Raw genomic sequence first — 26,462 nt, 5'->3', positions numbered from 1 at the left:
TAGCAAAATATTAATCGAGAATTTAGAGGAAAGAGTGAGCAGTAAATGGTTAATGCAAATTATTATTTTCAGAATGACTTATTAAATGAGTTTTAGATGTTGTTCTTCTCCTTTGGTTACAGTAAAATTAAAGTAACATTTCTAATATATATATATATATAATTCTGTCTCGTTACAGTTGAGACCTTTTAAGGGATAAGAAATCTATACCATTAGCAAATCTTTATTATAATCTTCTCCAAAACGATCGCTCATATAGATCTATATAAACCATTCAAAATATATACTCCCAATTCAAGTTCAACGCATCGTTCCCATGGTAATACACATGCATTCTTTTTTTCTTTCTTTCAACCATAAACTATCTCAAAAATACTGGACACGATCCAAAATAGAACATAAATTATACACGTTCGTTTTTACATAACGCAAAGACCATTTGCACTGTCTGTATATAAAGTAAAACTCCAAAGACTCTTAGGATTGCAAATGTGTAAATAAACAATAAATAAACAAACTGACCTGTTGTTTTTTTGCCATTGTGCACACAAGAGCCCGGGCTCAGTAGTAAAAGTTACAAAAGATTATGTAGCCTATGGATGGACATAGTGGTGGTGGGAGCGGGGGGGAGTCTTATTCCCCGATTCCCCAACATGTATAACAGGTTAGGATGAATGCAGGGAGGTATAAGCTGACCTGGGAACTGCCAAGCAGTCCATGTCATTGTATCATAAAACGTAATTAATTTCAATTAAAGTATTATTATGCTAGGGCTGGGCAATTAACTGAAAGTATATGGAAACCGATAGTTAGAAACAATAACAGACTTGCTGATGTAGGTTAAACGAATAATCTTAAAAGAAAAAAAAAATCTTATATTTTTTATAATCGACTAAATTGATTAACTTGATTAAAAACGTAACCCTGTATGATATATTGTTGTCCAAAAATAGCTAAAATGAGCTTGCAGAGCTGCAGTGTTTTTAACCGTTCATTTACTGTGATGGATGAAAATTAAAGTTTGAAATGACGGTGATATCGATTTGAAGGTCATGTCGCCCAACCCTAGGTCAATTCATTCTGATTCCATCAAACACAAAAGGCTGACAAAAGCTAACACTTGCTTTCTTTTGTCCTTTGTGTGTGTGTGTGTGTGGGGTGGGGGGGGGGGATTCCATCGATTCAGTAATGGAGGAAACATCATATCAAAGCCTGGAAAATAAACACGGGGGAAGGGGGGGACACACTTTTTTATAAGAGGGTGTGTTATTTGCCTTGACTGAAAAACACCCACACTATATACACCACAATTGCACTTGTATTACATTTTCAAAATTAAAAAAGGGGGGGTGCGTTACCTTAGTGCCAACTTGTGAGTTATTTTAGCGTGCGTCATTGTTCATCTCGGCTGATGAGGTCAACTCTAGGGGAGTGTGAAAACCGATGCTAGATTTGTGTTTAAGGTAGATCAATGTCTTGGATCCCATCCATGAATGTCCACGTGCCACGAAAAAAAAAGAAAAGGAAAAAAAAAGTGCAGTAATCCCGAGTATCCCTGAAACTCAAAAGTGGAGCCTGATGATGGCTAAAAACAGAGCTAATGTTTTGCAGAACACCCGTGTGGCGTGTTTGACGGCCGATGACCGCTGCCTATCAGTGCAAAGAGTTAATGAAAAATATGGAAAGCTCAAAATAAAATGTGTACTCAAAATGCTATATGCCACGGACTAAAATCATACAATAGAACAGTGTTTACACAAAGATATTAATTAGGATACAGAATAACACAACTGTGATACTGTGCTGGACAATCACGATGGTGATAATAGTGATTCTAGGGATCCATAAACGTAGCATTAGGGCTGGGCAATTAATATTTAGAACCAATAACCAACTTAATCTAGTTCATGTGGGTTAATCGAATGATCGAGAAGCAGTTTATCTTAATATAACTTTTTAAAATGTTGTATATATCAACGAATCGACTCGAAGACATTCAAATGTATATATTTTTTACAATCGACTAAATCAATTAGTCTGATTAAACACGTTGCCCTGCTGTAGGCCTATTATACTTTGTTGGTGGCGTACAATAATAGTCGATCTACAAGCTCAGGGAGTTTTTCCACCGTTTTATATTTTAAAATAGTTTGTTAAATCGCAACTTAAGTTTTAAATAATGGTGATATTGAATTGAAGTCATAACAACCCAGCCATGCATTGTTGTGCAGATGAGGATGGCTTGTTTGATTTGATTTCAGGGCAGTGGTTTGTGTGAGTGACACACAGTTCAGGTCAGGACCGTATGCAGGTGTTTAAAACAGTGGTTCAGTGGGGGTGGGGGTGGGGGGTGACCAAGTCCGTAACTCTGACAGTGTACAAATGATTGTACACTCACTCTCAAGAGTTATGGGGGTCCCGTCATGGCCTTAATCCATAATAAAGCGGGGGTGGGGTCCTTGAAATGAAAGAGATCCACTGGTTAAGAAGGACACTAGGCTCCCAGAGGGTATAGTCTGACGGCGTGAGATATGTTCCTCTCTCTCCCTCGTTGAGGGAGCAGAGAAGATGAAATCTGCCTTCCAGCTCCTTCCAGTTTGCTTCCAGTTAAGCCTGGCTCAGAGAAGCAGCGAGTTAGTGGGTGGGGGTGGGTGGAGGGACTGCCGGCGTATGCTATGATACTATGAGATGTCACATTAACATCAGTCGTCCACCAGAACGTCCAAACGCGATGGCGACTTGAGGACAAGTAACCCGACTGACAGAACTGCGAGGGGACAGTGTTGGACGTGGGGGGTTGATGATGGAGTGGAGATCTCGGTGGCACAGTGGCTCAGAAGGCAGTGGTGACGGCGTTCCCTCGCCGTGTGCCCAGGCGGATCATTTCGCCCGGCACCGTGTCCAGCTGTTCATATGCCAGGCGGCCCTCCTCACCTGCCACAAGGAAACATAAGGGTTAATTAGTTTCTAAGCCCAGTCCACACCATCGCAGCAAGAAATTGCAGTGGTCTCTGGACTGACCAGTTGTAGACCGGTGCCATTTGGGGATAATGGTTGCAAGGAGTTGTTGCATTGGTGTGGACTGGCATTAGTTTATAGTCATAGTCTTTTGAATAAAAACTGACTTCGTTTTAATCAAAGTCATCTAGCTGTCTAGTTTTAGTTGTCTAATAAATATCATATTGTAATGCCTGACCTACAAGCTCACAATGTGCCAAGCTGCGACACATTGTGACCTTGTAGATCGGCTATTTTCAGAGCGCAATGCCCAATGAAGCATAACATTACTTGTCTTTTAGTACTACTGGATCTCCACTTGTCAATATATTTAGTCATAGTTTTAATCATCATTGTTGCTTTGTTTTTAATTAGTTTTCAGACATCAAAGCCTGAAGGTCATCAGTTGCTTCTTAATAACCCATGAAAAATGTAGATCTTTGCTATTAAAAAAATAACAGATGCAAGCTCATGTGCTGTGCTGCGAGCTTGTACATCTGCTATTTTTTTTAACATTTCAGAAAGATCTTGAGCATGTGAGAACTACTGATTTAGAAGGCATTTGTAGAATCTTAATGGAATAAATTGCTCCTGTACCGTGCAGTTTGGCAGTGTGCGTGGCTGCGGGCGTATTGTTTTTATTGTTGTAGAAAAGTGGATACAAGACGAAATCACACATAAAAGACATTTCCACAGCTACAGCAGATCTGACTACCATAGACCTGCATTACAGGGCAGGTGATTTCTAAAATAAACGGCAGATTTTCATTGGCTGGTGACACAAAGGAGGCGTGGCCTTACCGAAGGTGAGCAGGGTCTCGATGGCGACGTGTCGCAGCTCCTCGTCGGCCGAGTCGCACAGTGCTGTGACCGCCTTGATGCTCTCCACCGCCTGCGCGCGCACACACACACACACACACACACACACACACACACACACACACATACACGCGCGCGCGCACACACACACGGTTAATAGAGACTAGGGCTGCAACTGTCGTTCATTTCTTAGCGATTATTTAATCAATGTCTTTATAATCAAATTGAATAATCGAGATGCAATTTTTTTCCCCATATATAAAAAAGGTTAGATTACCCAATTAAGCATTACTATATTGTTGCTGTCGGGCAGAAATCTCCACATTCTAACCTTTTGTTATTTTCTTTTTGTAAATGAACGCCCCTACTTAACGCCCATACTTAAAACATTAAACTTTATTAAACTTAAAACATTAAAAATAGCAGATATTCAAGCTCGCCGCACCTCTCAAGCTTGCAGATCTGCTGTTTTCACTAGACTTTAGGAGGAAAAAAAGAAATGAAGGAAAAAAAAGCAATTTTCCGCGAGAATATTATTTTAATGTAGCGCAAAAACATATACCACACTAGTATATAGCCCTGAGGGACTCCGGGTGGACAAGGTATGGGGTTTAACTGACCTGGAGACAGCTCAGGGCAGAGCAGGCAGCCCTCTGGCTCTGAACTCCTGCCTCAGACAGTGCCTGGGTGTAGTAGTCTGTCGCCTGTGGACGCGCACACGCACACGCACACACACACACAGTTAGCCAACGTATGCGTTCATGTTGGAGACCATTAGTATTTACATACCAGGGACAAATAAATACAAATAATCGCCGGTAACATTTTCATATGGCCTAGTCGATACCTCATCCAGGTTGATGCCTTTAATTCGCTGTGAAAAATCAACCTAATTCGGAATTCACCCTTTGTTAAGTCCCGCCCATGGTTGTGCCCCTCTTCGCACCCATTGGTCGCAGTTTCGTGGTTGGACAAAAATCCTCTCTCTACATCCACTACCATTGAAATAACATGTTTTTCAGTTGCTTCATACTGTATATATTCTGTCCACTCAATTGTTATTGTAAACTTGGTGTCACAGTAAAAAGGAACATCACAGGTGCAGCATATCATGCTCCTGTGACTCGGCATATAATGTTTGTTTTTAGTTTTTTCCAAAAATGATGTTTTAGCAAATTCAACATAAACAAGGCGGAACCAGGGCGGAACAGGGCAGAAAGAGCCTGCTGGTTAGTCAGTCAGGGACCAATCAGACAAAGGGTGAATTTCATCAACTCATCACCTTAAATTTATCTACTTCAATTTGATAGTGTTTCACTTGCTTCATCCTGTGTCCTGTAGGAATTCTCTCTCCTGATACTGAAAATTGGTACTGTATCCTGACCTGAAAAATGAACCTTCCGCTTACTAAAGAACTGGAGAGACACTCTATACTAGCAACGATTACTATCAGAATATAAGGCTATTTAACACTAAAAAAACATCACCTAATGTACCTTCAACTCCGGACGGAAGGACACAATTTACAATTTAGGCATTTAGCAGACGCTCTTAATCCAGAGCGACTTACATTAAGCAAGAACAAAAAGCATGGGAATACATCACATAATGCATTTATCAAGCAACATGCGTAAGCTAAGAACATAACTAGAACATATCTATATATAATGACACTATACATATAAGCTATACATATATATTATACTATGCTGTACTGTTATTGTGCTGTCTACATGACATGCTATAAGTCTGTTTCAAATGCTATCTAAGTCTAAAAAAGTGCTGTCTAAGGGGGTAGGGTAAGTGCTATGGGCCATGGTGGAGTCTGAAAACACACACACACACACACACACACACACACACACACACACACACACACACACACACACACACACACACACACACACACACACACACACACACACACACACACACACACACACACACACACACACACACACACACACACACACACACACCGGTGACACTGACCGTGGTCCTGAAGTGTGTGTGCGACGCTGCCGAGGAGAGGTAGTCGGCAGCAGCCTTGTTGACCTGGGGATCCTCGTGGGTGAGCAGAGAGGCCAGGGCCTTCAGCGTGGCCCCCCGGGGCCACAGTGACCACGCACACACCTCGGACAGCTCCGCCAGACACCGGCTGCAGTCACCGCTGCTCAGGGCCTCGGAAAACACGCCTGGGGAACAGTTAACTGCAAAGTTAATCATGCTGAATTATTAAAAAGGAAAAATCTAAACACACATGAGGGACACATGCCGCAGTGTTTCCCCCAAACAGTGGGTTTGTGGGTCGTTTTGTTTTTCATTTCCTACATTTTATTTTTAATCATTATTTAAAAAAAATCTAAATAAATTCCCCAAAAAATCTATTAATATTATTATTACTAGACCGGTGCCCGGCTGTAGAGCACAGAGTCAGTAACGATGGAAGTTGGAGACCCATGCCCCACTAGACTATGCAATACCCGTGTCAGAGTACTCGGTCCACCCATCTGTCTGTGTCCCTGGCCTGGGCCTGGGCAGGGGCCCTGTCCAGAGCCCGGGCAGAGGCCTTTTGTGGAGTTTCCGGACAACTGTGGGTCCGACGGACTCGACACCGGGCACTGCACTCCCTGTGTGGGTGTGGAACGTGTGTGTCGAATTTGAAGCCGGTCGGGCGAATGGTTCTAGTTACGTGCATTACAGGCCGAGACATGGTGCATTTATAGATAGATTATTATTATTTATTTATTCAAAAATAATTTCATAAATTAAATTAAATCTAAGAAATTCCATACATTTGAAAAAGTATTCAAAATAAATAGTCAAAATAGTAGATGTTGACAACAATTTTCACTAGTTTGGGTCCTAGATACATTCTCTCTTGGCTCTCCAGCCAGTCTTTGAGCACCCTCTGCTGGACAGATTTGTGTACAGCGAGACATGCATGCTGTACATACCACACAGACAGACTTTACAACAGATTAGATTACAGTATAAACAACTTTTGCTATTTGAATCCTGAAAAGTAACAGTTTTGGACATATGAGGTTTCCACTCGACAGAGATGATATAATGTTTGAATTAGTTGAGGACATAGAATTAGTATAATTCAAAAGTTTATGCTATGTTGATGAATTAATGGGACCACAATGGAAACAAGTCCCCAGGAATATCCTTTTAGCCTTAAAGTCTGAGTGTTTACTGTACATTTCTGACTAATAAAGTGTTCAATCAATCAATCATCCAAGCCCTCCTCCTCACCCTCTCTGGCCAGATGCTGCAGATGTGTCTCCATGTGGTGGACCTCGTGCCGCTGGACATAGCCGTGGAACTGAAAGACGGTCAGGATGACGTCCTGGTGGGACGGCGAGGACGAGGCGGGGGGTCCTCCCGTCCACGGCAGGTCACTTCTGTCCACCATCTCCCCCACCACGGCACCGATCACTGGAGGACAGAGAGACATTAGGACACCTGTCACTGGAGGACAGAGAGACATTAGGACATCTGTCACTAGAGGACAGAGATACATTAGGACATCTGTCACTGGAGGACAGAGAGACATTAGGACATCTGTCACTAGAGGACAGAGAGACATTAGGAAACCTGTCACTGGAGGACAGAGAGACATTAGGACATCTGTCACTAGAGGACAGAGAGACATTAGGACACCTGTCACTGGAGGACAGAGAGACATTAGGACATCTGTCACTGGAGGACAGAGAGACATTAGGAAACCTGTCACTGGAGGACAGAGAGACATTAGGAAACCTGTCACTGGAGGACAGAGAGACATTAGGACATCTGTCACTGGAGGACAGAGAGACATTAGGACATCTGTCACTGGAGGACAGAGAGACATTAGGACATCTGTCACTAGAGGACAGAGAGACATTAGGACATCTGTCACTAGAGGACAGAGAGACATTAGGGCATCTGTCACTAGACGACAGAGAGACATTAGGACACCTGTCACTGGAGGACAGAGAGACATTAGGAAACCTGTCACTGGAGGACAGAGAGACATTAGGGCATCTGTCACTAGACGACAGAGAGACATTAGGACACCTGTCACTGGAGGACAGAGAGACATTAGGACATCTGTCACTGGAGGACAGAGAGACATTAGGACATCTGTCACTGGAGGACAGAGAGACATTAGGACACCTGTCACTGGAGGGCAGAGAGACATTAGGACACCTGTCACTAGAGGACAGAGAGACATTAGGACATCTGTCACTGGACGACAGAGGGAGAGGAATCACTTCAGTCAAGCCTAATTAATACTTTGCAGCGTAGGTTATACTAAACTAGCTTGGGAGGCATACCATTTCGGGTTCATGATCCGGTCGGGAGCGGATGATAACTTACGGCATGTTGTAGTCTGGTTTGTAGTCATCAGGGCGGAACCCAGAATTACCCAGTGATCAAGGGCATCATAATTTGAGGGCCTACCCAGTGTATGAATCGGACAAGTTTCGTCAAGTACTTCTTGGAATTGTTTGTTTTTGTCTTTTATTCCAACTCGTAGCAACTGGCGAGACTAAAAACAAACAGGGGGACCAAAACAAAGCAAACCTAAACCGGAACCCCCAAACCGGAATAAGAGTTTAAATTTTTTTTTTATTCATGCAGTCCAAACCACGCCTAGACTGGATCACAAAGATGATTTAGTAACACAGAGCAGGCTGTCCTCCGAGGAAATAAGCCTGGTGACGCCAGGTTAATACAAAACTGCAAGCAGTGTTAATTTTGACGGAAACTTTTGATTTAGTTTTAATCATAGTCTTTAGAAGAACATTTAATTTAAATCATATTTTGGTCATCTGAAATATTGTAGTTTTAGTCTCATTTTAGATAACTAAATATCATAAGATTTTAGTCAACTGAATCTGCAGTTGACTTAATTGAACAAAAAAATAAGATTTTGCTTTGAATTTTGGAGGTGAAAACATTAAGAAAAGGGAAAAGAGAGGAAAGAGACACATAAACTGGTTTAAGTAAAATCTGAGTGTGTGCCTGAGTGTGTGTGCGTGAGTGTGTGTGTGCTGGTGGTACCTGTGTGTGCAGTGTGTGCGTAGCACTGGATCATGTGTGTGCGCAGTGTGTCCAGCGTGGTGTAGAACACTCCCCCTGGTGGTCCACTGCAGTCTGACCACAACGCCATCATGCCCGGCCGCTCCGCCAACCGGGGCAGCACTGAAACAACAACAATTCTAATTAGATATTCAGTGTGATTAAAGGCAAGCCAGTGGGTCACCCAAATTGATATGCATTTGGCCGTGGACCCAGGGCCAGGGAGAATCAGGAGAGATTTTCCCTGGCACACGCACATGAAGGTGGAAGTGATGACACAAAGAAGTGAGCAGACAGATTTGGAACTGGAACACTGTCAAATAGAAGGTGATGAATTGATACTCTCACCTGGTTGATTTTGAAATCGCCAACCCACCTGAACATTTCAATTTTTCTCTTTATTAAGGAGAGACTACTGAACAAACACTATAGATAGAGGGTATGCGCATGCATACGGTGAATGGCAAATTGAGTGTCAAAGAGAGTGGGAAAGTGAGTTTAACGTTGTTTAACGTCAGATAGTACTTTTCTGTTTGGATGTATGGGCCCAAGTTCTTTTCCAAAATGGCGTGTGTGCTGCATAGAGCCTATTAATGTGGTATACCAACCGTCCCCGGCGGTCATGCTGGCTCCCAGTCTGTCCAGTCTGTCCAGGCTGATCTCCCCCAGGTCCTCCAACAGCTGGGTCTGCTCCGACAGCTTCTGCAACACCCCGCGCCTCTGGACCCTGCTCAGCCCGCTGCTGCTGCTCAGCCCGCTGCTGCTCAGCCCGCTGCTCAGCAGCTGAGAACCATCACAACAGGTTACATTTTATACTGCAGTAAACATACGCGTCCGTAACACTCCGTGAAGCAGTGGCTCTCAAACATTTTCATGTCGAGGACCTCCAAATTAATATGCTGAATATTTTGGCCGTGGACCTCCCCCCATCTGAAAATATTATAAAAATATTTGAAAATATTTATTATATATTTTTTGGAAGAAATAGATAATGATAATAGATCTACAATCTGGCGTTGTGAAACGTTGCAAGCTTGTATCGGCTATTTTCGGCACTCAGCTATAAATCAGCCATTACGACACCATCACGGCGTGCCAAAATACATTTTTGTCTACTAAATCATATTCATGATATTTAGTAAAGAAACACTAAAACTAAAACATTTAGACAAAAACTAAAACATTTAAATTCAGATGACTGAAATATGACAAGAACTAAAATAAAATAAAACTAAATCAACATGTGCTGTCAAAAGGACCAGTGAATGCGGTGTACCTGGACCAGGCGGTTGCAGTACTGCAGTTGGATGACGATAGCCACGTCCAGGTTCTCGCAGCCCGTGGTGAGGGGCAGGGGGCTTCCAGCCACGCTGTTGCCCACCCCCGTGTCCTCCGTCAGGGCTTCACTCAGGTGGCCCCTGGCCTCTGGGTGCTGGCCCCTGGGAGTCACAAACAGTTTGTTTTAAATTTCAATGATCTGTTTTTATTGTATACATTTTTGTGTGGACCCCAGGAAGACTAATGGGGATCCGAATAAAGAATAAAGTTAACCACTAGGGGTCACTAATGTCACACAGGAATAACTACAAAGAATGACCAGACAACTGGAGAGTTGATTTGTTGTGAGGCAGGCCAGACTCTGTACCGAGGCGAGATTCATCAGTTATCACATAATACCATATAATAATAATGTTTTGTTCATATTTAAAGAGTGATTTAATAATCAAATCAAAGACATCACATTCAAACAAAAATATCTCTGTCCATTTGGTTCCTCCTAACTGCCAATCAGTCCTTATAAATCTGACCCGGTGGTCTACAGCCACATACTGTAGACCACTGTAGACCACTCACCCGATAGCATCTCCGTCCACGTCAAAGGACGGGGGCCTGTGCGCGAGGGGATGGGGTGCGGAGGCGGGGGTCCCGCCCCCTCCACCCACCACCACAGGGGACGGGTCGTCGCCCGTGTCCTCGTCGTCGAAGTCGGACGTGTTGAGGAAGTCGAAGCTCTCCAGGGCGCTCTCCACCGTCAGGCTGAGGCTGGACGAACGGCTGCGATGTCCTGGCAGACGACACTGATGGACGCAGAGCAGACAACTCGTTAAGACTGACCTCGAGACCAGACAGTTTTTAAGTTGCTTGATTCTACATTTACATATCAGACACACCCCCATCCTATACAAACCCATTGACATTTCAAAGAACCCGTTTTAACCATCTGTCTGTGTCCCATATGGAGATCTCTGTATCTGTCTGTCTGCCTGCCTGTGTCTGAAGAGTGAGAACTGACTGTGAAAAGTTGACTGCATGTTTAAGTAATCAAATGGCAGGTGTGCGGTTTCCATGGCAATCAATTGGCTGAGTCAGAGGCTGGGAATTGTACAGGTGGACTTGGGCTCATTAGGTCCACTGGCAGAGCCTGACCAGAGCCTTTTGTGGTGTTTCTGGACAACGGTGTATCCCACCGGCCTGACACCGACCGGACTGATATTGTCCTAGGGGGGCCATGTTTGTTTGTTATTTTAATTCCCCCCCCCCCAAAAGACAATTATTGAAAAAACATTTATATACTGCGTAGGAAGTGGGAAATGTCTGATAAAATCTAAATACTGAAAAAAAGTGTCTGGGGGTAGAAAGTGTCTGGGGGTAGACTTTAAAATCACCCCCAAACAGGTTTGAAAGTGAAATAGCCCTTTAGGAATAGTACTTGTGAATACCTGAGTATTTACTCAAGTATATACTTTGTCCGCCACTGGCTTTAAGATAATACATCGCTCTCTACTAGGGAGCGCTTTAAGATAATACATGGTCCTCACCTTGAGCAGGTCCTCCAGGCGCATCACCTCCTGCTCCAGGTCCTGCAGCTCTCTGCAGCGCTGCGTCAGAGCCTCCAGCCTCATGAGCAGACTCTGGATGGACTCCTCCAGACCGGCCTCCATCAGCACCCTGCTGCCGGCCTCCGCCGCAAAGCCCGAGCAGCCCGACGACACGCCTGTTCACCAGCAAAAACGCCGTTTTTTAGTTGGTTGATAGTCATTCAAATAATTGGCAATTCATCATTTGATACCGTTTTCGCAGGGGTCATCAATACAGTATGTCGGTACACAGACAAAATAAGCCTTACCCGAAGAGGAGACGGCTGCGGTGCCCCCGGCGGTGGCGCCGCCCTGCGTGGACGCGTCGATCTCGGACGAGGTGAGCCTGCGTACCAGCTGCCTGGTGAGGCTGCCGGCCTCCTCCGTGTCCAGCTCCAATGGCTTCAGCTCCTCGTCTGCATTGTCCACCAGAACAGGGTTGTTATTGTTAGAGCAGCACTATGTAACTTCTTTTTAAATGATAAAGTTACATGTTGAAACAATAACAATCATCCTTCCATAAATGCATAAGACTCAGGGGGGTCCCTGCTAGTGGCTTGACTGTATCACTATGTATAGGGCAGACAATGAGTTTCATCCTGGCATTTGCCAAGGCAGAACTCAAAGCAAAAAAAACTAAAAAGAAACAAGGATTTATAAAACAAAAATGATAACTAACTGAAACCTGTAAATTATACTACTAAAGCTAAACAAAATCATAGAAAAATTTCCTTGTTTTTTGTCTTTGTTAATAGCCAATATTTGTCTTGAAAAATATTGTTTCTGAGCATTTTGAATCTCGCCCTGACAAATACTCCATATTTCAATATTTAGCCTATATTATTTATATATAAAAACACTCAAACTAATAACTAAACAAAAACTAAGCCTTTTCCAAAATATAAAACCTAACCCGCTCAACAAAAAAATAAAAACAAAACAGAAATTTAAAACAGAGTAAAACAAGAAAAGAAACAATAATAATATTAACCTTGGTCCAGATACACGTCCTCGGGCGCCACAGCCGAGAGGCGGCTCTCCGAGCAGAGGGACGCGGCCCCGGAGCCCGAGCAGCGGCGGCGCTGGGACTCGGTGCGCTCCCACTCCGAGTCCAGGTCGCCGGCGCCGCTGGCCTCGTCGCCGCTGGCCAGGCTGCCCGTGTTGGCGCGGCTCCCGCCGCTGCTCGTATCGCCGCCGTCCTCCTCCACCTCCTCCTGGGAATCCAGAAGGTTTTATTTGTCACTAAGTTATAAAAGTACAAGCTAGTGAAATGTTGTTGAGACCTGTTCCCGTAGAACAGGTCTCAACAACATCCTAAGAGAAGAAGAAAAATACAAATAAGAAACAGATCTGGTCTTAGATGGGTGCATTAGCTGATCCATGTGCAGCAATAGCAGAGGTGCATAATTGTGTGTTGGGTGGAAACCTCATATGTCCAAAACTGTTACTTTTCAGGATTCAAGTTCAGAAAGAGCAGAAAGTAGCAGATCTATAAGCTGAAAACACATCACTTCGTGCATGTTTTGCATGCTACAAGCTTGTAGATCTGCTACTTTTGTATCTGCAAGCAAGCCAGCAGGGCGGAATTTACAAAGAAAACCACAAAAAAGGTTTCTGCCCGAGTCGTTTCTGCCCGACAACAACAATATAGATATATCTAACTGTGCGGGTAAAGAGCATATCAAATCAACAGTCGAGCATGTATACTGTACATACTGAGAGTCATTGACCCAATCGTCGGCATGTATACATGAAATTAGATGCTTTGGTGGAAGCTGGGGAAAAGCTTTGGTTAAGCCTCCTCAGCCCTTGGCTGTTAAGGCTGTAATCCCACCTCCTCGGCATTCTCCTCCTCGGCGATGGAGTCCTCCCGCATCTGGGTGGCGATGGCGTGAGGAGGAGGCGTGGCGTGGAGGTGTTGGAGGGGGGGCGGGTGCTGTTCCATCTCGGGCGGCGTGACGGTGATCTCCGGGGTGGACTGCGCGGCGGCAGAGTGGGCGCTGGGGGCGGGGCTGGGGCTGGCCGTGGAGCCCGCCGACGTGTCGGAGAAGGTGAAGGAGAGCCGCTTGCACTCGGCCATGCCCCCGCAGCAGCCGTTCTCGAAGATGTCGTCCGGCAACGTGGACTGGAGACACAGAGGCAAGAATATTCTAATAATAATACTCTGGCTATCTGGGGAGAAACTTATTCGTAGATCAAATGTGGGTTCCCTCCTCTGTTCTGACCTTTTCGGGTTAGAACTGGGGGAAAAAGAGGAACCGGAATCGGTTCCATCATCACATTTGGAACAGTTTCTAGAAGCGGTTTTATCACATTGTCAATACCGGTGGTTCTTAAACGTTTTAATTTAAAGGACCATTGTTAAGGAACCGGACTTAAAATCCTGAAGGAACCCCAACCCTTCCTCTGTCTAAACCTGCTGTAAATCCTGAAGGATCCCCAACCCTTCCTCTGTCTAAACCTGCTGTAAATCCTGAAGGAACCCCAACCCTTCCTCTGTCTAAACCTGCTGTAAATCCTGAAGGATCCCCAACCCTTCCTCTGTCTAAACCTGCTGTAGCTCCGTTAATCTAGTCTCGCTAACGCAGGATAAAACTCAGTCCAATCACAACTCGGCAGCAAATCCAGACGGAAGACCAACGTCAACAGCAACCAGAGATGAAGATCAAAGCCATGCAAACACAAACAGTCCACATGCACCGACTGAAGCACGCCTCGTCACGTCAACATAAAAAGGCCACAAAGTCACACCGGTTGAAGGCGGGAGGACATGGAGGGGGTGGTTAGGGGAGTGGGGGGTGTTGGTAGGTAGCAGGGGGGGGTCCACACTGCACTCACGTAGACCTCCAGGCTGGACTTGGGCCTCGGCCGGAGCGAGGCCAGGTCGCCGAACGAGCGACTGCGCCTCAGTTTCTCCAGCAAGCTGTCTCGGAGCGCATGCAGGAAGGACAGACGCTGGCGTTCCACGGGATGCGGCCGCCACTTCTTTACGCAAACGTGCAACAGGCAAATGGGTACGGGGAGGGGGGTGTTGTCATATAAGGGCACGGGGAGGAAGGCACAGATTGGGGTCGAGTAAGAGGTTTGCGACATGGGGACACGTAAAGGGCGAGGGGAGGATATGGGGGGATGAGTGGTGTTAGTTGGGAGGTTGGATGTGTACAGAATGCAGGCTCCAACGGTCAAACGTTTCACAGAAAACACAGGGGTCAAATAAACTTGGATAATTGGCAGTTTTCAACTCCTGAAAAGAAGAATGACCATGCCACTTGACTCGGCAGCCATATTATGCTGTGAGACTACTGAGATTTGGAACACCTTAGAAGTTAGTGTACTTTATCATGTGTTAACCGTTAATAAAGACTGGTGTGATCAATCGGTTACTTGACCAGCCAGATTAACCGCTGTTTCACAAATCTAACTGATACATCTAACTGAATCAAACTATTATAGATGAGTGGCTTAAGAACCAACTAAGTGTCAAAGTGTACAAGCTTCGGCTTTAGTCTCAAGATTAAAAATGTGTGTGTGTGTGTGTGTGTGTGTGTGTGTGTGTGTGTGTGTGTGTGTGTGTGTGTGTGTGTGTGTGTGTGACTCACAAAGAAGGCGGTGTCCTGGAAGGTAGGCGTCTCCGGCGTGCCCTGGCTGTAGACGGACACACGTCTCTGCAGCGCCGTGGCCTTGCTCAAGTTACCAGAGGACAAGGTGAGGTCTTCCACGTCGAACGGGCTGGATGGAGAGAGACCCCACAGTGGACGGTGGATTGATCAGTAAACAGACAAAGCGTTGTGAACTTGTAGATCAGCTTTTTTTGGCAACCGGTCCACAAATCAGGCATTATGTATGACGCCATCAAAGGTTTTTTTTAATGGTTGATTAAATCAACTGTAGATATAAAAACATTCAGTCAAATAAAAGTAGACAAAACAAATCTGAAATTTCTTAGAATTAACTCTGCTTGCAAAACCACTGACTGAAAATGTACAAACATGCAATGGCCACGTTACACCAGCAGATGGCAGGAGATACTGGAAAGTATTCATTGCTTACTACCCCGAACAAGCTATCTTTCCTATGTCAATAGGTGCATAGTTTCCACAAATTTCAGCCTTGCATCACTATTTTGTGGTGATCTCATACAAGCTCACGACACATCGCATATAGCGCATTTTGTTTGTATGTAGAGACTAAAGTGGTTAAAGCAGCACTATGCAACTTTTTAACAACTACAAAGCATATTATGTCCCACAAAATTATAAAGTTACATGTTTAAGCAATAATCATCCTTTCATACATGTATAGACTCAGGGGGTCCCTGCTAGGGGCTTGACTGTATTAATATAGGGAAGACAATGAGTTTCATCCTGCCATTTGCCAAGGCAGAACCATAGAGTTAAATTTAAGCTAGAGAGCGGACAGCCCCGTCCCCCCTATATTTATGGAAGTTGCTCAGTGGCGCTTGAAGGACCTGGAAAAACGCTGTACTTCTGTATTTTTTCTATACAGAAGTACACCAACATTTGGTGTAAAAAATGCAGAAGTGCTAACGAGCGATCTGTATTAAACCCCAGCTGCGTGGGGTTTACTCGTGCTATATGCACGGGCAAAAAACGCTGGCCTGCAGTTCCAGCTTTGGCCAGTAGTTTCAATGCTTCAACGTTGGGCTTGGGCAGAACTGCCAGTCGAAGAGAAGACTGGCCAATCAAAGCATGTCCTCGCCGTACATGCTTGCAGAGACTCTTGGGTAATGAAGTCAAAGACATTGGCTGCCATGTTATTTGTGTCCAAAGTGGCCACTGATACCCCAAACTACATAGTGCTGCTTTAAATACCACAGTAAAATACGCAAACGTTGTCACATGTCAGATTGTGTGATGATTTGGAGTACTTACAACCAGGTGACCTCCAGGTTGAGTTTGACCGTGCCCAGGTCGTTAACGTCCACAGCCACCACCTGGGGCATGGCCGTAAACAGCTCCTTCGTCTCACAGATCACACTGCCCACCAGCAGGTGAGTGGCCAGACCCTTCAGCTCTGTCACCTGACACACACACACACACACACACACACACACACACACACACACACACACACACACACACATATTACACACGCACACACACACACTATTAAAGCCACCCTGTGAAACACTCGTTTTGGAAACACCTCAGTCATTACAGCATCTGTCTACGGCAGTGGTTCAAGTGGTCAAGGACCTTGATATTATTATTATTTTATTTTTTTATTATTATATTTTTGGCCGTGGTGGACCCCCACCTGAAAAGGTTTTGTGCCAGTGACCCCCAGAAGAGAATATTCATGTTAATTCAAATTTGTTTGGGACAGCAGTGGCTCAGGAGGAAGAGCGGCCGCTTCCCCGGGCTCCCCCAGAGTTAGTGCCAAAGTGTCCTTGAGCAAGATGCTGAACACCAAATTGCTCCCGATGAGCAGGTTGGTGCTTTCATGTTTTCCTCCACCGTCGGTGTGTGAATTAGTGTGTGTGTGTGTGTGTGTGTGTGTGTCTCGACAGATATGGTCACGTTGACATAAATTAAAAGACTGTGATAGGGCAACCTGAAAGCTATTAAAACATAATTGTGGTGGCCCAATGTATGAGTCTGTTTCCCAATCCTTTTCATTTCAAGTGCCCTGCTAATTTAACTGTCAGTGTATAAATGTAACCAAATGGATGCAATAAGGGTCACTCTCTAGTAAATAGCCTGCACTACCCAGGACAAGAATAACATAACCGTGTCATTAGAGTATCCCCATAGAGTATCCTGCCCTATGCTTAGGCCAAAACATAGACAACTATTATAAAAACAGTATACACCCTATACAATAGTATGCATTATGCATAGCAAAAAAATAAACACAGTCTCAGTGGCATTAGTATGCAGCCTACTGACTAATATGTCAAATGATATAAGGATGCAGAGCCTGTTTTAACATGCTTCCTATATGGCAATAAAGGCATTATTCATATCTGTCACACTCCAAATGTTGGGTCTTGAAATAAAGACGATGTGCATCTGCAGGTCTGCTTGAAGTGTTGTGATGATGCCATGCATTAAATGAGCATATTGACAAGCCTCATCACATTACACCGGAGCGCTGATTCCTCTCTATGTACGTGAAACTCTACACTTGGAATGAGTGAGGCGACGGCTTTCATTAACCCCAGCGGCATCATGGGAAACCAGCAGGACAACGGGGGGGGGGCAGGGACGACGGATGGAAACAGATTTACAGTTGGGTGCCACCGATAGTCCCTTATTATTTGACCCATTTAGGCCTGACCTCAAAATTTTAAAAAATCCTTCTAAATCCTCCAGTTTTCTGAAATAAATATTTTCACGATTTTTCAAAAATAGCAGACCTACAAGCTCGTAGCGCGCCACTCGGTGGCGCGCTATGAGCTTGTAGATCTGCTATTTTTCAATAGCTAAATTATAACATGTTTAAAACACCAAAAGGGGTTCCCGCCCAAAATGGGTTAACTGTCCTTTTGCGCAGATCACGCAAACCTCAGCAAAAAGAAAAGGACAATATCGATGGCCTCCAACTGTAGAACCTGTTCGAGACTCAAAATATAAATGTGGCGTTTCCCTATTATAATAGGACCCAGACTTTACAAAAACAAAATAATACTTCACAAAGCTGTTGCTTTGGAATAAAGTGCCATCAGAAGATTTCAGTTTTTTGTTTTGTTTTTAGGGTGGCGGGACAAAACAAAGAGACAAACAAAAACAGGATATTTAATTGGATAATTTAAGTTTAAAAAACACGGTCAGTACCTTGATGTTGATGAGGTCGGTGATGAGAGGCATGAAGATCATCTCCTCTCCGTCCCAGCTCTGTCTGGAGTTCACCTCGATCCTCCCCTTCAGCTTCCAGCGCTGGCGTCCGTATCGCATGAAGATCTAACAACACCACAAAAACCACGAGGTAACAGACTCCTTTAACTTCTTTACTGCCATCTAGTGTTCGAAAACTTTGACTGCGTCTCTGCCGCTCGTCTGCTTCCATTCTACGGAGCCTGAATTGTTACTGGGTTAAACAGGAAGGTGGGGGCTTCCGGAAGTGGAACGACACAACACAACACAGCCCACAGCCTTTAGCTAGCAGTACAACCAGCTTAATTTTTTCAGCGATGCGATACAAAATCACAAATGATTTATAATCGTCGGGTGCGTGCCAGCGCACCATGGACAACTCTCGAACCTTTGGAGATACGGCTCTTTGAAAATCGGGTTATAATGGAGGCTCAACGGAGCTGGATTTAAAAATCGCATCGCTGATGGTGAAGGAGGAGGACTATACTACCTGGAGCAATGCTAAAAGGTAAACAGACGGCGGGTTCATATATACAGTAAACGTTTGTCTACGTTTCGTAGCTGGCAAGAACAGGTCCCAGGGGAGGGAGGGGGTGTACGTTTATAAACGTATCTGGCAATAAAATAATTAAGCATTTCTCTCCCTCTCCATACTTAAATTTCAATTTCACAATTCTTTATGTTTATTTCCTAACTGACTAAACAGATTTAACCGTAGCGTCCCTATTCTTGGTAAGTCATAACATGCAAACATTCTGTGAAAATAGGCGAACATTCAGCAAAAATATGCTATATACAAGCCGTGAGCTTGTCGATCGGCTACTTTCGGCAAAGAGATTTGGTGTAGAAAATCACCTAAATATTTGTTCTCCTACATTAAAGCAGCATTATTCTTGACTTACCTCATATTGGTCTCCTTGACAGAGCCTTGCAAAGCCAGCCAGACCTGGGAACAACACCACAACACAATTAAACACACCTGATTTAGAGAGGTATCAGGTCAAAGAGAGGAACCATTATGGGAGACATAATAAATATGTTAAGGTCATAATAAGGACATAATAAAACAAATGTAGTAAAACATAAAGAAAATGGGATATTTACTTGGTCCCAATTACTGTTTGGATGAGACTGACTTACAGGCCCTTTCATTGAGGATGTGTTTCATTTAGGTGTAAAGGGTCAATAGTCTCCAAAACCAGACATACAAATTGTGTTTGTTACCGTCGTTATTTGACTGCGATATTGTCATGAAAATCCCACCACAACCTATTTTGTAGGGTTATTACCACAACCTATTTTGTAGGGTTATTATCACAACCTATTTGTAGGGTAATTATCACATCTCACCTTTCATTTTGATGTGGAACTCCCCGAGCAGGTTCTCCAGCTCGCTCTCAAACGTGTTCATGTTCTGCACACACGCACACACACGGACGCACGCACACACGCACACACACACACATTTTCCATAGATCAGTGATTCTCAACGTTTTTAATTTCAAGGAACAGCATCGCTGACGTTGGACAGAAACCTCTTATCTAAACATTGTGTTGTTTCGTAAATGAATGCCCTACTTGAGCTAGATCTGGTAGCCTACTTTTGATATTTATTTTATGAATGTTTTATCCTGAAAAGTGTTAAGCCCAAACCACACCAAAGGGGGACGGGTCGGGACAAAACGTTTTTTTAAGGTCAACCACACCAATGCAACTCATTGCAACTCAATGAGTTGCATTGGTGTGGTTGACCTTAAACACCGTTTTGTCCTGACCTGACCCTTTGGTGTGGTTTGGGCTTTAGAGTTACAGACCCCTAAAGGTCCATTTGGACCCCTGGTGGGGTCCCCAATAGCCTCGCGTTCATCTGCCTTTGCAATGCATATGGCCCCAGGCTGATTAAGTCTGGCTCCTCTCAATTGTGGGAGGACTTAACAGCCGGAATGGTGACGAGCCAACCGGATTCGTCTGGAACCAGGCTAGAACCAACCAGGGCCCAGTATGCAAATATGGGGCGGGGCATTGCAGAAAAAAATCTTTCACTGAGAGGAACGAGACTAATATCCCCGCAGTGATATTAGTATCGCTACGCGAGGCTAGGTCCCCAAAGCTTCGTGACACATTTCAAGCTTGTTGATCTGCTACTTTTGATACTTTTGTGTGACGCTGTAGTATGATCAAGTACTCTAGGACATTAATACAAAAATAAAAAATTTAATTAAAACACAAAAGTTAGAATAGAAGTACAAAGTGACACATTTAGGGGTTATGTGGATTTATGTCTGTATGGGCATGGGGTGCCCTAAGTCCAAAATGTTTGAGAACTATTGCTAAAGACATTGCTAAACAGCACTGTTTTTGTCACACACACAACAACAATGACGGTCATTAAGTCGTCAGGAAGCAGGCTTGACATCCGAGAACGCAATCAAACAGGAAGTAGGACAGTTTATCTAAGCATCGGTGATGACAGGCGTGTGTGCCAACTGGTATAAGTAGTCGCGCGCAAGGCGTGCATGTGTGTGTGTGTGTGTGTGTGTGTGTGTGTGTGTGTGAATGACAGGGTGTGGATGGTCATTATAGTGAACACGTGCCTTCAAGTAACATCTTGCTTACAAATCAGTCTACGCACCATTTTGTAGAATGCATTTAAATAACATCACGTGATTACTAAATGAGTGCCCGTGCATAATCTCACATGATGCGCACACGCACACGCACACACACACACACACACACACACACACACACAACGCCAAAGCGTTGCATCGCATTGCGGTCCGATTTTGGATGTCAAACAAACACGGCTATAGACATCAGTGTAGATAGATTCCGTGAGAATGTCTGTTCGTGAAAATTCAGAGTCAAGGTGATTGTGTTCCGACCTCGGTGACCAGCATAATAAGAATGAACCCGCACACTCATCTGCTCCAATTATTAGGCCTAATTAATTGGCGACGTTTCGAGCCAAGGCTCTTCATCCCGTTTGACCAGATGAAGAGCCTTGGCTTGAAACGCTGTAAATAAAAAAATAATTGGAGCAGATGCGTGTGCGGGTTCATTTGTCTTTTTCTGGTGTCACTTTCTAACCCAGCAGCCAGCACCTATAAGTGATGTGTGTGTTCTATTGTATGTTTTGTTTTCCTACCTCGGTGTACTCCTTGTAGCGCCGGTTGACCTCGGCGATGCTGTCCTTGGTGCCCTTGGTGGAGGGAGAGGAGGAGAAGGCCTGCTTCATCCTACTGGCCCCGTCACGCAGTCTGCTCTGGATGCAGAAGGCCTCGTACAGCTCGTCCACCTAGACACCACGCAGCGCACGTGTGCCAAAAGACAACAAACAAAAGATTTTGGTGGGAGGAGTGGATCGTTAAAATATGAAGCAAGGTACTCCATCATAATTTGTCACTTCCACATAGAGCCTCTCTTTGTTAAAAGTGACAGTGCACACCGCCCGGTGGGACGCTCACGGAGAGGGGCACGCGACAGACGACGCCGTTCGCCGCTCATTTGAAGGCGTCTGCCAGAGCTCATTATGCACAGCCAACGCCGTCTCATCCCAAACACACACGACACCCCCCACGACACCCCCCGCGGTGAGGTGCAGGAAAAATGTATAACACTGCTTTCAGGTTGTCAGGTTTATAACACTCAGAGCGTCAGCTGTGATGAAAACATAGCAACACGGGACAAGAAGCGTGATCGTAGCTTACACTGGTATGCGAACCGCGTGGTTCACAAACCTCCAAGGACAACAGTTGACACCGTTTTATAAATGTTGTTAAAGAATAGAGTGAATTCTTTGTTTAAAACAGGGCACATTCTTAATGCAATACAATAATGCAGTGTGTTCGTGTGTGTGCGTGAGTGAGTGTTAATAACTACCTTCCTGGGGGTAGACTTGCTAAGAACCAACAAGGAGCATGGGTCCAGTGCACTAACTGGTTGGCAGCTCAACCAGTCAGTTCAGAGACCCCATGCTGCTTGTTAGCTGGAACCCCAATAATACATGACTAATGTGTGGATGTAGAGCCCTTTGTCCGTGTTCTTCCTGTGTGAAGACTGTTGAACTGTTACCAACCGTGTATGTGTGTGTGTGTGTGTGTGGGGGGGGGGGGGGGGGGTGGCATGCACTGGAACCGAGAGCTGTCTATGAGTTGTTTTTAACCATGCACCTCATGCATTTACTACTGACCTGTTGTCCTTGGCTATAGCTATTATTTTCCCACTTTTCCTGAAAACTGCAAATGATGCAGGAGCCTGTATGGCAAAATAATTTCACCCACTTTTCTTTACACCTGACGTGACATTGAGGTTGACGTTGTCTGCGGCATGGTTGCGTGCATGTCCGTGGCATGGTTGTGTCACTTGTGCGTATGGACATGATGTACATTGTACAACTACACCCTCTGGAAACCATGCAACTTTGGGGGAGCCTGGGATCGAACTGGGAACCTTCCGGTCCCACGCGGCCACTCTACCTCCTGAGCCACTGCCTTATATAGCCCGGTTGCGTGTATGTCCATGACATGCAGTGGACCTGGTGGTATGTTGCTGGTCTCAATAGAGCGTCGCAGTCCCGCCTCCTACCCTGACCCAGGAAATGAAACCCAATGCATTTTCCTCATAGACATTTTTTAAAGTATTTATTTAAAGACGGTTACGCCGCGGACAAAGCCAACTCGAGTCGTGACAACTCATGACAACACAAACAATATTTTGGACCAAACAAATAATTAGAAAGAAGAAAAAAACGGCAGGTTACAACACTTTTTTTGTTGTTTTTCTTCTTTGTAATTATTTGTTTGGTCCAAAATATTGTTTGTGTTGTCATGAGTTGTCACGACTCGAGTTGGCTTTGTCCGCGGCGTAACCGTCTTTAAATAAATACTTTAAAAAATGTCTATGAGGGAAATGCATTGGGTTTCATTTCCTGGGCCAGGGTAGGAGGCGGGACTGCGACACTCTATACTGGTGTATGTCCATGTCATGCAGTGGACCTGGTGGTATGTTGTTGGTCTACTGGTGTATGTCCATGACATGCAGTGGACCTGGTGGTATGTTGCTGGTCTCTATACTGGTGTATGTCCATGACATGCAGTAGACCTGGTGGTATGTTGCTGGTCCCTATACTGGTGTATGTCCATGACATGCAGTAGACCTGGTGGTATGTTGCTGGTCTCTATACTGGTGTATGTCCATGACATGCAGTAGACCTGGTGGTATGTTGCTGGTGCCTATACTGGTGTATGTCCATGACATGCAGTGGACCTGGTGGTATGTTGTTGGTCTCTATACTGTGTGTATGTCCATGACATGCAGTGGACCTGGTGGTATGTTGTTGGTCTCTATACTGGTGTATGTCCATGACATGCAGTAGACCTGGTGGTATGTTGCTGGTCTCTATACTGCGTGTATGTCCATGACATGCAGTAGACCTGGTGGTATGTTGCTGGTCTCTATACTGGTATATGTCCATGACATGCAGTGGACCTGGTGGTATGTTGCTGGTCTCTATACTGGTGTATGTCATGACATGCAGTAGACCTGGTGGTATGTTGCTGGTCTCTATACTGCGTGTATGTCCATGACATGCAGTGGACCTGGTGGTATGTTGTTGGTCTCTATACTGGTGTATGTCCATGACATGCAGTGGACCTGGTGGTATGTTGCTGGTCTACTGGTGTATGTCCATGACATGCAGTGGACCTGGTGGTATGTTGCTGGTCCCTATACTGGTGTATGTCCATGACATGCAGTGGACCTGGTGGTATGTTGCTGGTCCCTATACTGGTGTATGTCCATGACATGCAGTGGACCTGGTGGTATGTTGCTGGTCTACTGGTGTATGTCCATGACATGCAGTGGACCTGGTGGTATGTTGCTGGTCTCTATACTGGTGTATGTCCATGACATGCAGTGGACCTGGTGGTATGTTGCTGGTCTGGTGTATGTCCATGACATGCAGTGGACCTGGTGGTATGTTGCTGGTCCCTATACTGCGTGTATGTCCATGACATGCAGTGGACCTGGTGGTATGTTGCTGGTCTCTATACTGGTGTATGTCCATGACATGCAGTGGACCTGGTGGTATGTTGCTGGTCTCTATACTGCAGCTGAAACACTCCACAACTACTGTTCTGTTATTCTCAGCTGTGTGTTCACTGTGGGCCCGGTGGGGACAGCACCAACAACTACACCCCTTCCAAAAAAAACATTAGTTTACTGTGGAAAAAGAACTTGCATCAGCAGGGGAAATAAAGCCATATAATGTTATATTCTATTTACTGAAGTGCATAGGGAGGGACACGAAATGCACTGCAGTGCAAGAAATATGAACATTATGCTTCTTCAAAATGTATATCATACATCATGCTGTCGGGTGGAATCCAAAACCGTTCTTTTGTATTATTAAAAAAATGATTTAAGGCGCTGTGAGCTTGTAGATCTGCTATTTGCTACTTTTGTGTGACACACTTGTATGATGAAGTAGGCCATTCATTGACTAGCCTGGTAAACCATCCCGGTTATGTATTTCTCTGTACTTAGCAAACTAACTAACTATTTTTTTCCCCTCAACACCAAATTTCCTTGCCCCATAAAATAGCCGTTCTGCAAGCTCAAAACACGTGTTGGGAGCATGTAGAGTTGTAGACCATGGTATCCAATTAAAATCAAAATCGCTTGAATTCCTATTTTCATACTTGAGAACCCAAAAATTAAATAACATTTGGAAAAATGCACAGAAACTCAGAAAGCTTGACTTGAATTGAACAGCCAGGTTTCTCTCTCTCTCTCTCTCTGGCTACTCTACTAGTTTGCCTAATTAAACTAGAACCCTCTCTTTCTCTCGCTTATTCTCTCTTTAACTTATTCTCTGTCATTCAATTTCAATTCTTCCAATTCAAAAGGGGCTTTATTGGCACGAGAAAACAATACGTTTACATCGCCAAAGCAAAAAGTGGAACAAGACAATCAAAACAAAAACAAGGTATACAATTAAATGGCAATAGAGAAATGTGTAAGCAAGAGCTGTGTTACATTGCAACATAGAGAATAACTTTCTCACAAAGCACATTATAATTGTGCATTTGCTGTCAGAAGAAAAAGGTTAAGCATCCTCATAGGAAAAGTAAGCTTGGGATACACATTTGATGCAACTGGCAGCCGCATTTCGATGTGCTGCGTTCAATTCACTGTGTATAAATATAAAACCTTTGGGACAAATAACAGCTCTCTCTCATTTGCTCTCTTATTCTCCCTCTCCCGAATCCCCCCCCCCCCCCCCCCCTCTCTCTCTCTCTCTCTCTGAAAAATAACATGAAAATGCATCAGTTTTGTTTCATATCGCCTCAAACATCCAATCACTGTCAGTCTATTTCCGCGCGCGCATGCACGCACGCACGCACGCACGCACACGCACACGCACACGCACACGCACACACACACTTCCTAGGGACATCATGTTGAGGTACGTAAACCAGACGACCCAGTGACACACAAACACACTTATCCTCACCACAGCCACACTGCAATGCAGGCATGCTGGTATAATGATTTATTCTCCAACCATCCGTAAAGCCTCACTATACCAATAACCAACAACCACAAACACACACCACTTACTGTACAAAACATGAAATACTGTTAACACTTAAACCCTAGTATACAGTATATTTTGGTTTATAGGGTCCCCCTGTCTGTCAGTACTAAGCCCCTACTTTTCAGAACTTCTTAAAAAAAAAAAGAAAGTCTGCTGTATAAAGTACTGTACACAGAATAGGAGTATGGATCAGATATTGTATAAAACATATCGTTGCTGTGGAGACTGTGTATGTTCATATACATTTTCTTTCTGATTTTTTTTGGGTGAATAATGTCC

At 44.5% G+C, this 26,462-nt stretch overlaps 1 protein-coding gene across 2 annotated transcripts in view; it reads right to left on the bottom strand.

Moving 5' to 3' along the window:
* Positions 1–1,135: 1,135 nt before the first annotated feature.
* ripor2 (RHO family interacting cell polarization regulator 2) overlaps positions 1,136–26,462 on the bottom strand; it is a 102,538-nt gene continuing 77,211 nt past the window's right edge. For both annotated transcript variants that reach the window (XM_079522473.1, XM_079522474.1), the window contains exons 7-25: positions 21,732–21,881; positions 19,934–19,997; positions 19,486–19,529; positions 18,545–18,670; positions 16,640–16,788; positions 15,347–15,476; positions 13,582–13,872; positions 12,739–12,961; positions 12,017–12,163; positions 11,709–11,884; positions 10,744–10,967; positions 10,166–10,328; positions 9,498–9,672; positions 8,872–9,012; positions 7,078–7,260; positions 5,809–6,011; positions 4,437–4,520; positions 3,799–3,889; positions 1,136–2,934 (exon numbers count right to left, since the gene is read on the bottom strand). In XM_079522473.1, coding sequence (XP_079378599.1) covers positions 2,834–2,934; positions 3,799–3,889; positions 4,437–4,520; positions 5,809–6,011; positions 7,078–7,260; positions 8,872–9,012; positions 9,498–9,672; positions 10,166–10,328; positions 10,744–10,967; positions 11,709–11,884; positions 12,017–12,163; positions 12,739–12,961; positions 13,582–13,872; positions 15,347–15,476; positions 16,640–16,788; positions 18,545–18,670; positions 19,486–19,529; positions 19,934–19,997; positions 21,732–21,881 — 2,865 coding nt within the window. In that variant the 3' untranslated portion in view covers positions 1,136–2,833. The remainder of the gene's footprint in view (positions 2,935–3,798; positions 3,890–4,436; positions 4,521–5,808; positions 6,012–7,077; positions 7,261–8,871; positions 9,013–9,497; positions 9,673–10,165; positions 10,329–10,743; positions 10,968–11,708; positions 11,885–12,016; positions 12,164–12,738; positions 12,962–13,581; positions 13,873–15,346; positions 15,477–16,639; positions 16,789–18,544; positions 18,671–19,485; positions 19,530–19,933; positions 19,998–21,731; positions 21,882–26,462) is intronic.

The sequence above is a fragment of the Electrona antarctica genome (assembly GCF_951216825.1).
Source record: "Electrona antarctica genome assembly, chromosome: 15".
NCBI classification, from domain to species: Eukaryota; Metazoa; Chordata; class Actinopteri; order Myctophiformes; family Myctophidae; genus Electrona; species Electrona antarctica.
The sequence above is the reverse complement of the archived record's forward strand: the minus strand, read 5'-3'. Positions and strand labels throughout refer to the sequence as shown.